Source organism: Gorilla gorilla, chromosome 7 (assembly GCF_029281585.2).
Source record: "Gorilla gorilla gorilla isolate KB3781 chromosome 7, NHGRI_mGorGor1-v2.1_pri, whole genome shotgun sequence".
Taxonomy (NCBI): Eukaryota; Metazoa; Chordata; class Mammalia; order Primates; family Hominidae; genus Gorilla; species Gorilla gorilla.
The window spans coordinates 105,639,088-105,655,783 of record NC_073231.2 but is presented as its reverse complement, the minus strand read 5'-3'; the positions used below and the strand labels follow the sequence as shown (position 1 = coordinate 105,655,783).

The 16,696-nt window shown below is 38.4% G+C and overlaps 1 protein-coding gene across 12 annotated transcripts in view; it reads right to left on the bottom strand.

Annotated features, from left to right (window-relative positions):
- VPS13B (vacuolar protein sorting 13 homolog B) overlaps positions 1-16,696 on the bottom strand; it is an 869,944-nt gene that overhangs the window by 50,095 nt on the left and 803,153 nt on the right. For all 12 annotated transcript variants that reach the window (XM_031013639.3, XM_055348088.2, XM_031013638.3 and 9 more), the window contains exons 45-51: positions 9,594-9,857; positions 8,863-8,946; positions 8,509-8,684; positions 7,816-7,986; positions 7,278-7,479; positions 5,905-6,093; positions 3,419-3,565 (exon numbers count right to left, since the gene is read on the bottom strand). In XM_031013639.3, the coding sequence (XP_030869499.3) occupies positions 3,419-3,565; positions 5,905-6,093; positions 7,278-7,479; positions 7,816-7,986; positions 8,509-8,684; positions 8,863-8,946; positions 9,594-9,857 (1,233 nt within the window). The remainder of the gene's footprint in view (positions 1-3,418; positions 3,566-5,904; positions 6,094-7,277; positions 7,480-7,815; positions 7,987-8,508; positions 8,685-8,862; positions 8,947-9,593; positions 9,858-16,696) is intronic.

Genomic DNA, 16,696 nt, shown 5'->3' with positions numbered 1-16,696 from the left:
AGAAATACAAACTACCATCAGAGAATACTATAAACACCTCTATGCAAATAAACTAGAAAATCTAGAAGAAATGGAGGAATGCATGGACACATACACCATCTTAAGACTAAACCAGGAAGAAGTCAAATCCCTGAATAGATCAAAAACAAGTTCTGAAATAGAGACAGTAATTAATAGCCTACCAACCAAAAATGCGCAGGACCAGACAGATTCACAGCCAAATTCTACCAGAGGTACAAAGAGGAGGTGGTATCATTCCTTCTGAAACTATTCCAAACAATAGAAAAAGAGGGACTCCTACCTAACTCATCTCATGAGGCCACCATCATCCTGATACCAAAACCTGGCAGAGACACAACAAAAAAAGAAAATTTCAAGCCAATATCCCTGATGAACATTGATGCGAAAATGCTCAATAAAATACTGGCAAACTGAATCCAGCAGCACATTAAAAGTCTTAACCACCAAGATCAAGTCAACTTTATCCCTGGGATGCAAGACTGGTTCAACACACACAAATCAATAAATGTAATCCATCACATGAACAGAACCAATGACCAAAACGACGTGATTATCTCAATAGATGCAAAAAAGGCCTTTGATAAAATTCAACACCCCTTCATGCTAAAAACACTCAATAAACTAGGTATTGGTGGAACATATCTCAAACTAATAAGACCTATTCATGAGAAACCCACAGCCAATATCATACTGAATGGGCAAAAGCTGGAAGCGTCCCCTTTGAAAACCATCACAAGACAAGGATGCCCTCTCTCAGCACTCCTATTCAACATAATATTGGAAGTTCTGGCCAGGGCAATCAGGCAAAAGAAAGAAATAAAGGGTATTCAAATAGGAAGGGAGGAAGTCAAATTGTCTCTGTTTGCAGATGGCATGATTATATATTTAGAAAACCCCATCATCTCAGCCCAAATCTCCTTAAGTTGATAAGCAACTTTGGCAAAGTCTCAGGATACAAAATCAATGTGCAAAAATCACAAGAATTCCTATACACCAATAACAGACAAACAGAGAGCCAAATCATGAGTGAACTCCCATTCACAATTGCTAAAAAGAGAATAAAATACCTAGGAATCCAACTTACAAGGGATGTGAAGGACCTCTTCAAGGAGAACTATGTACCACTGCTCAAGGAAATAGGAGAGGACACATACAAATGGAAAAACATTCCATGCTCATGGACAGGAAGAATCAGTATCATGAAAATGGCCATACTGCCCAAAGTAATTTATAGATTCAATGCTATCCCCATCAAGCTACCATTGACTTTCTTCACAGAATTAGAAAAAACTACTTTAAACTTCATGTAGAACCAAAAAAGAGCATGCATAGCCAAGACAATCCTAAGCAAAAAGAACAAAGCTGGGGGCATCACGCTACCTGACTTCAAACTGTATTACAAGGCTACAGTAACCAAAACAGCATGACACTGGTACCAAAACAGATATATAGAACAATGGAACAGAACAGAGTCCTCAGAAATAACACCACACATCTACAACCATCTGATCTTTGACAAACCTGACAAAAACAAGCAATGAGGAAAGGATTCTCTATTTAATAAATGGTGTTGGGAAAACTCGCTAGCCATATGCAGAAAACTGAAACTGGATCCCTTCCTTACACCTTATACAAAAATTAACTGAAGATGGATTAAAGATTTAAACTAAGACCTAAAACCATAAAAAGCCTAGAAGAAAACCTAGGCAATACCATTCAGGACATAGGCATGGGCAAAGACTTCATGACTAAAACACCAAAAGCAATGGCAACAAAAGCCCAAACTGACAAATGGGATCTGATTAAACTAAAGAGCGTCTGCACAGCAAAAGAAACTATCATCAGAATGAACAGGCAACCTACAGAAAGAAAATTTTTGCAATCTATCCATCTGACAAAGGGCTAATATCTAGAATCTACAAGAAACTTAATCAAATTTACAAGAAAAAACCAACCAACCCCATCAGAAAGTGGGCAAAGGATATACACAGACACTTCTCAAAAGAAGACATTTACGTGGTCAAAAAACCTGAAAAAAAACTCATCATCACTGGTCATTAGAGAAATGCAAATAAAAACGACAATGAGATACCATCTCATACCAGTTACAATGGCAATCATTAAAAAGTCAGGAAACAACAGATGCTGGAGAGGATGTGGAGAAATAGGAACACTTTTACACTGTTGGTGGGACTGTAAATTAGACCAACCATTGGGACACAGTGTGGCAATTCCTCAAGGATCTAGAACTAGAAATACCATTTGACCCAGCCATCCCATTACTGGGTATATACCCAAAGGAATATAAATCATTCTACTATAAAGACACATGCACATGTATGTTTATTGCAGCACTATTTACAATAGCAAAGACTTGGAACCAACCCAAATGCACATCAATGACAGACTGGATAAAGAAAATGTGGCACATATACAACATAGAACACTATGCAGACATGAAAAAGAATGAGTTCATGTCCTTTTCAGGGACATGGATGAAGCTGAAAACCATCATTCTCAGCAAACTAACACAGGAACAGAAAACCAAACACCACATGTTCTCACTCACAAGTGGGAGTTGAACAATCAGAACACATGGGCACAGGGAGGGGGGACATCACACACCAGGGCCTGTCGCAGGGGGAGGAAAGGGAAGAAAGAAATACCTAATGTAGATGACGGGTTGATGGGTGCAGCAATGGCACATGTATACCTATGTAACAAACCTGTATGTTCTACACATGTATCCCAGAACTTAAAGTATAATTAAAAAAAAAAAAGGGAAAACATCTAAGATGTAATGGAGAGAAAAAAAAATCTCTCCTCTCTTAAAATATTAACTATTCATTTTAATTGTTCAAAGAACTGAAATTCTTAGATTTATTTTCCATATATTCTGCCATCAAGATGTTAACATAAATGAGCTAGTACATTTCCACATTTTTCTCCTTGTAACCACAGAGCTCACTGCTCGCAGATCCACGGCTCAGTTAGGCCCTAGCCTTTTGTCTGCATGGCTCCCCCAGGCACTGCAGCCTGTGAGACAGATGTGCTTTTCCATGTGACCCAGGAGCCAGTCCTCACGACTATGTCTCTGCTTGTAGGAGTCTAGTGAGCATGCTAGAGGACTAGGCTGGAGCCTCTGAGCAGATGGGGCACAGGCAGGACTAATCCAGCAGTGTGTCAGGGCCTCCTTCTTGGTAGGATTTCTGCTCATTAATTACCTTGGAAGCAGTGACCATGACATTCATGGCTTTAATTACAACAAAAATAAGTGAATTTCTCTTTACTTACATTCAGGGTTAGCTTTTCATTTGCTATAGGTTAACGAGAAGTTGATCCTATTTATTGTTTCTTTATCAAAACTTAGACAAAATAATCGTTATGATTTGCTTACCTCCTTTCCAGAATGGGGATTACAGACAGATAGCTGTGGTTTATAAAATATTTGATATGGTGTATTATTGATTATTGTAGTCTTGTCTTCAATCTGAATAATTTGTATACCTTGCTGTACCATGGAGGAAATGCAGAACTGACATAACTACAAGATAATTGAGAAAAAATAATTTTGACAATACTGTAAGGCATATCAAAATCTCTTGAGTATTCCTAAAAGGTTATTTTATCTAATTGTCTGCCAGGACAGTATCAATTTTACCTTTTTTTCCCCCAGAATATTTAATGGCGTTCCTTTCATTCTCAGAAATGTTCTGGCCCCTGTCAGTATTTAGCCTACAACATGGTGCTTTAGCAGCCCTGTTACTTTTGCTGCTGTTCTGTAGTGACAGATAAAAGACTTGTTTTCTGGTTATTTTACCAGTAACCTCACGAAGTGTTTATTTAGAAAGCATGTATATGTAAATAAATGCCACTCATCTTACTTGGCAGAATTCCACCCAGCCTCACTCCTCCTCCTCCTCCTCATGGTCTCCCAGCAGCTACCTCACTAATGCCTATGATGAACCAAGGAGAGTTCTGAGAACTTCAATAATGATGACAATGAAGACAATAAGGATTGACCTTCATATATTGCAATATTGTGTTCCACTAGTTTCAAGTGCTGTATACATATTAACTCACAAAATCCTCACAGTACCTACGTGGGGGAGTTACTATTATTAACCCCATTTTACAGAAGAGGAAAGTGAGGCACAAAGAAGTAACTTCCCCAAGGTCACAAAGATGAAGAGGGTCTAATTAGGGGGTTGGAACCCACGCAGTCTGGCTCTGTGGTGCTGCTCTTAACCACTACATGTATCATTTCATTACCTTATCATGTTATGTAAGGAACTGATGCTCAGAGAAGATGTTTCTTGCTTAAACATACCCATCTAGTTAATAGTATCAGAACATTGGTTTTCAAAGGGTGGTCTGGGGACCCACAGGGGATCTCTGGGCATGGGGTCCCACGGTCAAAACTATTTTTATAATAATAGTAAGATGCTATTAATCTTTTACACTTGAATTCTCCCATGAACGTACAGTGGAGTTTTCCAGAGGTACATGACATGTGATGTTATTACTGTGATAGCTAATGGAATATATATTTGTATATTCTTGTGTTTTAAAAGTTTCTGTTTTAATTTCTAATCTGGTAAATACTGATATAACCCACAGAAACAAAAGGTCTTTGGGGGTTCTCAATAATTTTTAAGAGTATAAAGGGGTCCTGAGACTAAAAAGAGTATAAAGAGGTCCTGAGTCACTACCAAAGCATAATGAGACATCAATATGTGTTCCAACAGTACGTTCATTGATTCACTAACATTTATTCAACACTTGCTGTGGCTACTTTGTTAGGTGCTAGAGGTATTGGGTGTTGACTGAATATTATAACATTTTTTCCAGGTTTTGATGGTAGTTCTCAACTTACAACTATTCAACTTTGGGTGATTCATGCTTACAGCTCTTTGCCATTTACACCCATGTTACAGTACTTTGGCCGTCAGAGCATAAACATGTGTTGCCCAGACAACTTTGAGGAAATGGATACCAGCCTTGAATGCTGAAGAAAGACCAATTTCTTCGTATCACGGAAATTTATTTTTTTAAAAGTCACCAAATGACCCTAACTTTTCTCAAAAGACTTTTCAAAGACACTTGTCAAAAATCTAACTTCTCCCCTGAAAAAGGTCAATCTGAATTCTACTACTCTGATGAAGTATCCCTTCTAATTTTGGACAGCTAAAATAATGATGATATTAGAAGTACAGCAAAAATCTTCTGCATGGTACACTATGATATTGTACTTTCATACATAATGTGATTAGTTATATTATTCAGCTAATTGTTTTCATAGGGTTTAGATTTATGCTGAAAAGCACATACCATTTATATTTAAATGACTTATGTTTTTTGTATGCATCTCTAAAAACAGACACCAGTCCGCTGTTCAAGAATATAACTTCCTCATATAACAGTGGTTCTAGGAGAGAATTAGAATTGATCCACATAATTTTGCTCAGGATGTCCTTTCCAGAAATATAACCTTTGCTGCAGGAGGAGCCTTTGTCCTTTCACTCTATGCTCAGAACGCTAGTGACTCTACTTTCTGCTCTAAAGAAGGAGGCCAAGTACAATTTGTGGATATTTTGGAGTAAGTTCATTTTCTCCCCACATACTATAAATCAAGTTACTGCTGAGTATTCTGAAATAGAACAATTATTGGATAAATTATGTGACACAGCTTTTATCACTGGTAAAGAAAAAAAAGCACTGTAAAACAGAGGTCTAAGAAGTTAAGAAATCAAATGTACTGTTATAAATTGTTTAGAAGAAGTAATATGAAAAAGGTATCAAAAAGAAAAAGGCAGATTCATTTTAGACAGGTTAAGGGGATGGCATGCTATTTCCTCCCAGCCACATAGACTTTGATCTTACCTTCTGATGTCCTGGAAAAGCACCAAGTCTTATTTCAGTATCAACAAACGCTTCTTCATCCAGTGTCACAACTTCACCATTACCTCCATCTTTCCACTTTGGAGATGTCAGGTTATGGACCAGTTTAATTGCTACTGACTTGTGCACAGTGTTTGTATTTGCCCAGTATATTCCAATTTGAAAAGCTTCCTGGAAAAATAATGCCTCAATTATAAAGTAATTTTCTTACCTTTAATATTTTTTACTTCAATCCTCAGGATTTTTTTTTTAATATTATATAACGGGTCTACTAAGGTAACCAAATATCCCTCCACGGTTTGTGTGTGTGTGTGTGTGTGTGTGTGTGTGTGTGTGTTTGTGTGTGTATGTGTGTGTATGTGTGTGTGTGTGTGTGTGTTTTGTAATGACAACGTACATTCTATTTTGGCTCCCAATGTATTTTTTTTTTACTCACAATGGAATTCGTATTTACGGAAGGGAGGGGAAAACCAAACCCAAACAGTGACTACCCTGCAAATACCAAAGGCTTTAAAAACTGAAGGTTTCATCTCATTTGACAAGAGAATAATATGCAACATTAGGTCCACATAGGTCAACATTCCAATTCCATAAGGTAACATCATCTGATTATTTTACAGAAAAAAGAAAAAATGCAATTAAATAAAGATGTTTATGACCTGGAGCTCAAAAAAGGATTCTGAAATTGTTCTCTATCAGAAAGACATTTTATTTAGGAGTTACTTTTACTCTATTTTTTAAATAGATTTGTGTGTCTTCTTGAAACAGACTAGCCTTATAAAGAAGGTTTTGTGACAGAATATAAAATCTTCCTGTGATATTTTGGTTTGCAGTTAGGTTTCTCTCTGTGTCAGTAATCATTCCACACTGTTATAATCAACTGGGTAGACATCCATAATTATGAACATCCAAGTCCACCTATAAAGGAAAGGGGTCCTTGACAAAAACAGTTGCTCTGAAATCCTCAATATCTTGCAGATTGCAGAGAATTTCCAGAAGAACAGCGAAGAGTACCTAGGGTATGGATAAGCACACATGATGGCTCTATTTCCTTAATATGTACTGATAGACCAGCCCAAATACTTGTCAAATATCCTATACCAATGGAAATAAGAATGTAACTAATCCAAGTTATCAAATTTAATGGTAACTCAAGCACCAATAGTGTTGATGGTTAAAAAAAAAGACATCAGAAAAGTCCTTGAATATCAAAGAACATTCCATACCTCTTACATATGCATCTAAGAAGAATTTTTCACAACTGATTCATTCTGTTAAGATCATAAACGCAACTTTACAATAAAATCTACTTGTTGAGAGATAAGAATTCGTATTAGTTAAAAAAGTTATAGTACCTGAAAATTAGGAGGAATAATAATTTTGCCAGCAGGAACCTGTAGAACAATTTTCTCTCCTTCAAATAGCCAGAGGTCCCATTTGGATTCATTGATAAGCAGGGCCCAGGGCAGAAGTTCTATCAACAAAGTTCTAACATATGGCTTCCAGATTGACAGCTTCACTCGCATTGGGCTATCCCACTGACTTAGCTGTTCATTCCTGTTCCAAAAACCACATCCAAGAGACTCAAAGAAATATGATAACTTTAATATTTGTGAAATATGTTTAAAGATTCCAAACACCATGCTCCTGCATGATACCTCCTCATACCAGAATCTTTCAATGCTAAATTTGCATGCAGGAGAAAGCAACTTTTCATGCAATTATGATCTAGATCATGAATAAAGAAATCTACAAAATACACCTACTAGATGATAAAAGGTAAGAATCTGACAGATACATGCACACACCACTTATGGTATTTAATATTTTTGTGAATGATCATTTGTTAATGTTGAGAAATTTTTGTAGAAAAAGATCACTGAAGAATATTACCTGTCAGAATCCTTCTTATTATAGGGCCATATGGGTTGAAGCAACTTTTCTGGCCCATAGAATTCGTCAAGGATCTGATTAACTGTGCCTCCAGGGTGTACCTTAGTGGCTATTTGCTTAATGAGTGATGTTGAGATGGGAACTGCACAATCTGAAGGATCATATTCTTCTCTAGGAAATTGAAATAAAAACCAAGAATAAATATCAGATTTCTAAAGTGGTATACAATTTATTGAAAAATATCTAACTACAAATGTATTATAGACCAACACCTTTTTGGTAGATAGAGTCCATTTATGGGACAGTGTGTGGATGATCTGGGCCCTGGCTTTTCCTCTTTCTTCCCCCACCCCTCAATTCCTGGGTGTTGATCTCTATTCACATCTTCTTTCACCACAGAAGTCATGTGTCAATGAAATCTAAATTAAATTAAAAGTTCTGATGATCCCTGCTGGTTATTTCTAAGCTTAATGAGAAAGGCTGATTTTTATCTAAAACTACAGATGAGAATAAGAGATCCCTAGGCAGGGCAATTTTAAAATAACATTCTCATAAGATAAGAAATCATACAAAAAACTCCCTCCACTCCCATCTCCCTACCCACCCCTCACCCCCACCCCCCAGTGCAAGGTTACTTTTCTACTTAATTTCTCCTAGGAAAATGTAAAATGTACGGAAGGATTTTTCTAGTACCTTGCTTGGAATGTCAGGTGATGTACAAGGTCAGGTTCTATGTTTTGCAGTGGTTTTTCCTGCCCTTTTCCTGGAATAATTTGTGTTTCACTCAATCCCAGACTCCTTTTCTCCAAATGTATGATAATGGGGTCTGGAAGATGACTCCTCATGATAAAAAGAGGGCTGAACACAATCTATAAAAATAAAAGGATAGAACAACTTTCATATTTGCTTTGTTGCAGTATTCCAGCTGTTTGATGCTGAAACAAACTTGTAATAAATCTCTTCCCTGGGTCACTCTGACCTTAATTTATTTCAGAACAGGAAAGGTCAGAGTCATATACCATATTTTAGGATTGGGAAAGCACTCACCATTCGTTGTTGCACTTGAGAGTTGGGTTCTAAAGTCAAAACTGTGCACCAGACATAAATAATGGAACTGTTTGAAGATGGCACCTGCACATGAAATAGCAAAGGGTCCTATTGAATACTAAGCAGTTTACTAATTAATCAAAATAAGGCACAGATACATCAGTTTGGAAGATTAAAAAGAGTTTAAAGTTTAGGGGAAAAGCCATTATTAAAAAAAACTGAGCAAAAACAGACTTCATTATGGCAGAAAGCAAATGTGCAGTGAGTCAACGGGGCCAACTCTTTCCATAAAGACAAAGAGATTTGCATAAGGAGAGATATAAGACTAAGTGGCAAAATGAAAGAGAATTTATCCTTTATGGGAATGAAAGTGATGATGGTAAAGACTGAGGAAGAGATAAAGTAACAGACCATCATAAAGATCCTCAAGTGAGGAGGATACCACCCCCACAGTCCCACCCTACCCCTAACCCTGGGGCAGCAGAATCTTTTTCAAGATATCACTTGCATCTGGGAGGGACAGAGTCTTGGCTGTAAGAACTACTGGAACTGATACAAATGTATTGTCGTGGGATGGGGAGGAAACAGTTTGAGAAGTACTATTCAAAGCCTTTCACTCCCCTTTTTTATATGTCACTTTTTAATAAATTAAGTGCTGTACAAGTAAAGAACATTTTGAGAAAATTTCAATGGTAAAGCTGCTCTACTCTAGATTGAACTTCTTTTCAAACCTGAATGACAATGCTGTACTCAGGGGCTTTGGATTCCAGGCACACATCTCTTGACCAGTCTTCATCTCCTTTGGCCTTCACACACAGCTCCGTCAGTTCATTGTTTTCTAGTATGTATGAAGGCAATTTCTGTTTGGCTGTGAGGCAGTCAAAATGTTCCCGAACTACAGCTTGTCCATCTTGACCAATGTAATGCTGAACGACTTTTAGTTCTATGCTTTGAGACAAGTAACTACAGATGATCTGTCTTCCACAGATGATAATCTAAAAGACAGTTAAGTATATAAGGCTTCATCAATTCAGACTTCATTAACTGGAAATATGTTATCATTCAAACAGAGTAAACTATGTTGATGTTAATGGAAAGAAAATGAAGTAATTAGCTTAAACAGTACAAGAAGGAAAAAAGACTTGAAGTCAAGAAGAAATTTTGCTTTGGCCGTGTTGAGTTTGCAGTATTTAAAGGACAGACATGTAGGAGTCCAGTACTCAATTAGAAATGCTGCTCAGGTGCTGGCCAGAGAAAATGTGGAGGTGGAGATAATGATTAGTGAAAGAAGAGCCTTGCAAACATGCACAAGCAGAAGATAGTTTACCTGAAAGAGAGGGTAGAAGCTCAAACCCAGAAACTGACCAAAACTCCAGGGGCAGACTCGGGGTGAAAAGCTAGAAAATGGGGCCAGAGAAGAAGGGATGAAGGAGAACAGAGGTGAATCAGGGGATAGTAGTTTTGCTGAAGCCATAAGAGAAGTACCTGCCCAGGAGGTGGCAGTGAATCTTGTCAAGTGAAGTAGAAATGGAAAAGACTGGGAATTGAAAATCATTTAGCTCTGGTAACTGAGAGGGCAATTGTGATCAATCTATTCCTTGAAGTTGATTTTCAAGGGTTTATTGCACTCTTATCTAGTAAGAAATCTCTGTATAAACAGATAATACAAAATCTTTGATGCAGATATCTAATTTTTTTTATTTTATTCAGTTTATTTATTTAGTTTTTTTTAGACAGGGTCTTGCTCTTTCGCCCAGGCTGGAGTGTAGTGGCATGATCACAGCTCACTGCAGTCTCAATCTACCAGGCTCAAGCAATCCTCCCACCTCAGCCTCTAGAGTAGCTGGGTCTACAGGGAATGCACCACCCCACCTCGCTAACTTTTGTGTTTTTTTGTAGGATGGGGTTTCAGTGTTGCCTAGGCTGGTCTCAAACTCCTGAGCTCAAGTTATCTTCACACCCCAGCCTCCCAAAATGTTGGGATTACAAGCATGAGCTACTGTGCCTGGCCTAAACTGCGTAAGTTTTATCTTTATAAACACACAGATTTATCCACTAAACCTATGGGTTATTCAACTTTACACCCAGGTAAGAGAGTATAGTTCATAGTAGGTATTAAGAAATGGGGGTCTTGGCCAGGCGCGGTGGTTCACGCCTGTAATCCCAGCAGTTTGGGAGGCCAAGGCAGGTGGATCACCTGAGGTCAGGAGTTCGAGACCAGCCTGACCAACATGGAGAAACCCTGTCTCTACTAAAAATACAAAATTAGCTGGGCACGGTGGCACATGCCTGTAATCCCAGCTACTCGGGAGGCTGAGGCAGGAGAATCACTTGAACCTGGCAGGTGGAGGTTGCGGTGAGCCGAGATCACACCATTGCACTCCAGCCTGGGCAACAAGAGTAAAACTCCATCTAAAAAAAAAAAAAAAAGAGAGAGAGAGAGAGAAAACAAATGGGGGGGCCTGGTAGAGGCCAAGGTTAGGAGTTTGAGACTAGCCTGGGCAACATGGCAAGATCCCATCTATACAAAAAATTTAAAAATTAGCTAGGTATGGTGGTGTATGCCTATAGTCACAGCTACTTGGGAGGCTGAGGCAGGAGTATCACTTGAGCCCAGGAGTTCAAGGCTGCAGTGAACTGTAATTGCACCACTGTACTCCATCCTGGGTGACAGAGCAAGACCCTATCTCTACAAAAAACAACAAATGTTTTCTTAAATTGGTTGAAATTGAAAATATAATGCAAAATTTAATATGGTGGTGAATTCTTTCACAAAGCAAATCCTTCTGTAATATGAATATTCACCATGATTGGAGAAAATAGGACTTTCACATACTGAATTTCCTATTTGTAATATTTTTCCAGAATAACACACACACACACACATACACAGTATATGTACAGGTCTAAGCATATGATGTTTAATTTTAGTATGTCAACTTGATTGGGTCATGGTATGAGGAGACATTTAGTCAAACATTATTCTGGGTGTGTGTGTGAGGGTGTTTCTGAGTGAGATGAACATTTGGATTGGTAGACTGAGTAAAGCAGATTGTCTTCCCCACCATGGGTGGGCATCATCTAACCAAATGAAGACCCAATCGAAGGAAAAGGCTAAGTAAGAGGAAACTCATTTTGCCTGACTGCTTGAGCTAGGGCATTGGTCTTTTCTGGCCTTTGGACTTGGAATGAAGCATCAGCTCTTCTCGGGTCTTGAACTTGCCAGACTTTGGACTGGAACTTACACTATTCGCTCTCCTGGTTCTCTGGCCTTTGTAATCAGATGGGAGCTACACATTGGCTTTCCTGGGTCTGCAGCTTGCTGACTGCAGATCTTGGGACTTCTCTAAGATTATGTCATGTTTCATAATCACGAGTCAATTTATAATAAATCATTTTTTCCACACACCCCCTCATCAGTGCTGTTTTTCTGGAGAACACATTCTCACAGCAACCTTATAAAGTAGGTGCTACTATGACTCCCCATCTTAACAGAGAGAAAATTTAACAGAGATATTTAATAACTTGCTTGGTGTTACCCAGTAAGTCTGGCCCAGAGTTTGTTGATCATCACCCTGATAGTCTGTCTCTCATAAAATTAATATCTACTCATTAAGAAAAGTTAGAAACCATAAAAAAGAAAGTAAGGGCTGCTCTTTATAACATAAATGTGTCAGACACCATTGCTTCTCTTCCCAATAGCTGTTCTCTCCTTTCCTCTTATTGTTAAAAACCCTCACTTGATTTGGTTAGGTATCAAAAGGCAGCAAAGTACTCAGGGAAGGTAGACACCTCCCTTGGCCCCCAAGTGGCTGTATCATGATTGGTACAAGCCAATCCTGTTAATTCCATTCTCCTTTTGCCATCGATCAGGGTAAACATGGAACTCTGGTTTGGCTAATAATATGAGAAGGTAAGACTGGTAAAAGGCTCTAGGAAAGATATTACTCCTTGATAACAAGGGAGACAGTTTGAGAAGAGAAGCCCTTCTTTTGTGTCACAGAAGCTGTTATCAGAGGATGTATACAGCTTTAATGCCACCTGAGACCAGGCAGGCAAATCTAAGAGGATGACAGAGAAGCAAATACAACACTGGGTTGCTTAGCCAATACTGAACCAGCCTTCTTCCTCCTCGTTATGTGAAACAATAAACATAAAATAGAATAGTATCTGCCTCATTAACTTGCTATGAAGATTAACAAGCATATTTTGTAACTTCAAACTGAAAGCGTCCTAATTGATACATTTTCCTATGTCATCAAGAGTCCTCTGTAACCATCAATTTTAATGAACCATTATTTACACCAATAAATATGAATAACTATTTATAAATGAACTGTTATTATTATCACTATTTTTAGATGGGGGTCTTGCTCTGTCACCCAAGGTGGAATGCAGTGGCAAGATTTCAGCTCACTGTAGCCTTGAACTCCTGGGCTCAAGGGATCTTCTTGCCTCAGCCTCCTAAGTAGCTTGGACTACAGGCACATGCCACCATGCCTGGCTAATGTATTTTATTTTATGTTTTGTAGAGATAGGGTCTTGCTATGTCAACCACACTGGTCTCGAACCCCTGGGCTCAAGTGATTCTCCTGCCTCAGCCTCCCAAAGTGCTGGGATCACAGGCATAAGCCACTACGCTGGGATGAACTATTATTTAATCAAAAGAAACCTGCTAGATTGAGGAACCAAAAATTAAATGTCATTGTTGTTTTAATTTGCATTATTTGAATGGTGAGGTTTAGCTTTTTCTCATTTATTTCTCAACTATCTGCTTATTTGAACTTTCTTTAGAAGGAGCATATCTGTAAAACCAAGCTGTGCTGAACTGTTGTATTTCCCCTAGATACTCTAGCCATCATAATCTTTTAAAACTATGCTTTCACAATAACAAACCATAAAAGTCAACTGAACTATGATCCTAAATTAGGAAGCAAACTTTTCTTTAGCATATGCTAGGGGTTACTAGACACTCATGATAAGTCTTATGATGCCATAGCATTGCCTAACTTGAAATAAACATTTGAAAACTCTGAAGCATTATTTAACTCTGTTATTCTTGATGTGCCCAAGCCTGGCAATATATGCACATGGCTCTTGCTTCAGAACCTTTGGACCCCAGGAGATTTAGAAGAGAATTTTGCTGTTTCTCAGAGAAACCACAGAATCTCCACAACCATCTGGGACTCACTTTGTTTAAAGACAAAGATCCTCTTGGTAGGTTTTTATAGTCTCATTTTCAACTAAAAAGCCTGTTAAATAGGCTTTCAAATTTGATAAAAGAAAATTCTTAAAAGTGGCCAGGGAGGGAAGGCTACTTTAGGTGAAGGAAAATCCAAAAATGGTCACTCAGTGGAGTAGTGTGCTTGCACGGTTGTTCCAGGGTTAGGTTCAGGAGAGCTCTATCTGCTTTTCTTCAAAGTGGCAAAACTTACAATGCCTTTATTTTGAAAATTATGGTTAGAATTTCAAGATTAATTTATCAGTTGAAGACAGCTACTTAATTTTTTTAAATGCACGGTTTCTCTTTAATACACATTTCCAGGTTTCACACTAATTCCCCTCCTTCCCCAAAGCCACAAAGATGTGTATTGAAGATTTCCACATATGATTTTACTTAGCAGGTTTCAGAACTCTTATTAGATCAGTGCCAAGAAGAATAGTGATATTGAAGAATAACTCCAGAGCACCAGATGCACTGGAAAATGATATCTTAACCATGATTAAAAGTATGTGTATAAAGACACCATTATACATACATACATGTGTACATTTGAGATTTTAGAGTAGTAAAAGTTTCTTCAGCAAAAGGATGGGAAACATGGAAGCAAATATGTGTACATGAGTAGTTGTAGAACATACAAAGTTCCAACAAAATTTTCTGTGGTCAATTTTCATTCAATTGGGGGAAATGAGAGGGGTATAAGAAATGCAGAGCACAGATAACCCAGCATCAATGTTAAAAAAGAGCTTTAGCCAATTCTCCATTATCCAGGGAGTGTTAAGGTGCATCAGGGATCTGCATACACTCACCTCCCCAAATGGGCCCTGGTAATTAGGCAGCTGCAGTTTATTGCAAATTTCCAGGCCCAGGTGGGGTAGAAGGAAAGAAGCCAAGATGTGAGGGAGACAAGAATCCACAAAGCTCTTCTGAAGCTTGGTTCCCTTCTTCCTTCCTAACCTTGCCAATTGAGGAAATCCTACGTCTCTGATGTACTTTAACCAGAGCAAATCTGAACGCTAAACTACCCTGACAGCAAAAATTAAATCCAATTGAAAAAGACATTTAACATTTTTGCTTGTGGGTGTGTGTATCTGAGTGAGTGAGGGGGCAGGGAAGAGGTAAAACTGCCAGACATTTTTAGAAATGTATTTTTCAAATAACCAACTTTTATGACATTTGGTAGGTATACTGTTGCGATGTGTAATATTTGTGCAGGAACACTGTATATATTAATTTATCCCTGAAATTTAACATTGTTTCTTGAAAATATATAGTATCTATACAAGAATGAGTCACTATTGTTATAATACAAAACCGTCCAACTTAGTGTTACTCATGCCTGATAACATTTCATTAGAGTAATTTTAAATATGGTATATTGGGCTATGGCAGGAGGGCAGGCACGTTGTAAGCATTTTACATACACAAACTCAGTTAATCCTCACACTAACTTCCTGAGGAGGGCACTATTACTATCCTCATTTTACAGATGAGGAAATTGATTCACAGAGTTTAAATGACTTTCTGAAGATCACACAGCTAGCAAGCGGATACAGCCAAGTTGCCTATGATCTTGACTATGAGGACATACCATTAAAACCATTTCTCTATGGAGGGACCCTGCCATTTCAGTAACTGATAAATGTTCTAGCAGCCACACTAAAATGAGCTGAACCACCTGGGAAAGTTTAGACTGGAGCTATAGTAGTCAAATTGTGGTCCCTGGACCAGCAGCATCAGCAGCACCTGGGAACTTGTTAGAAATGCAAATTACAGACCACACCTAATCTAAAACTCTGGGGTTGGGACCCAGCAATCTGTGTTTTAACAAGCCCTCCAGGGGATTCTGATGCACACTCAAATTTGAGAAGGCCTAGAGAGAAGAAAACCAAGGGGAAACACGATAGCTTCCCTTATGTTTTTGAAGGGCTATAATGTAGAGGAGAGGTGACTTGTGGAGTTCTCACGACAAGTTTTGCGCTTGTTGTATATGCCTCATAGTTCTAGGGAATGGGGAAAGGTGGTGGAATGGTGAAAGATTTTTGGTTCGAAATCAGGAAGAAAACTTAGCTGGTAGTAGCAAACAGAAAGGGCTGCTGTGTGAGGGAATGAGCCTCTTGTCATCTGAACTATTCAAAGAGGCTGGATGACCTTTTCTCAGACATATTACTCAATGGGAAGGTGGATAAGACATTCTTGAAAGACCATGAGTGACAGAATCAGAAAACCAGTATACACTTACTGGGCAGATGTTCATTGACAGCAAATTCATGTAAGAGTGTTCTGAGGGCAGATGGGAGTTAGTGACACTCCTTGTTCTCTTTGGCTCAATGCTCACACTAGTAGGCCGGTCCCCGCAGGAATCCTTCAGTAAGACTCATTTGTCCCACATTTGTCTCTTCGTTTATGCTATACTGTCTACTTGGAATGCTCTCTCTTAGTCCAAATTCTACATATTTTCCAAAGCCCAGCTCAAGTCATATCTTCTCAGTGAAACCTCTAAATTCCCTTTACACTTACTGTCAGTTGAAAACATTGTTGGGCTTACATAAAATTGCAATTTAAAAGCAAAGACTGTTTCACATACTTGGTGTTTTCCATTTTACTTTG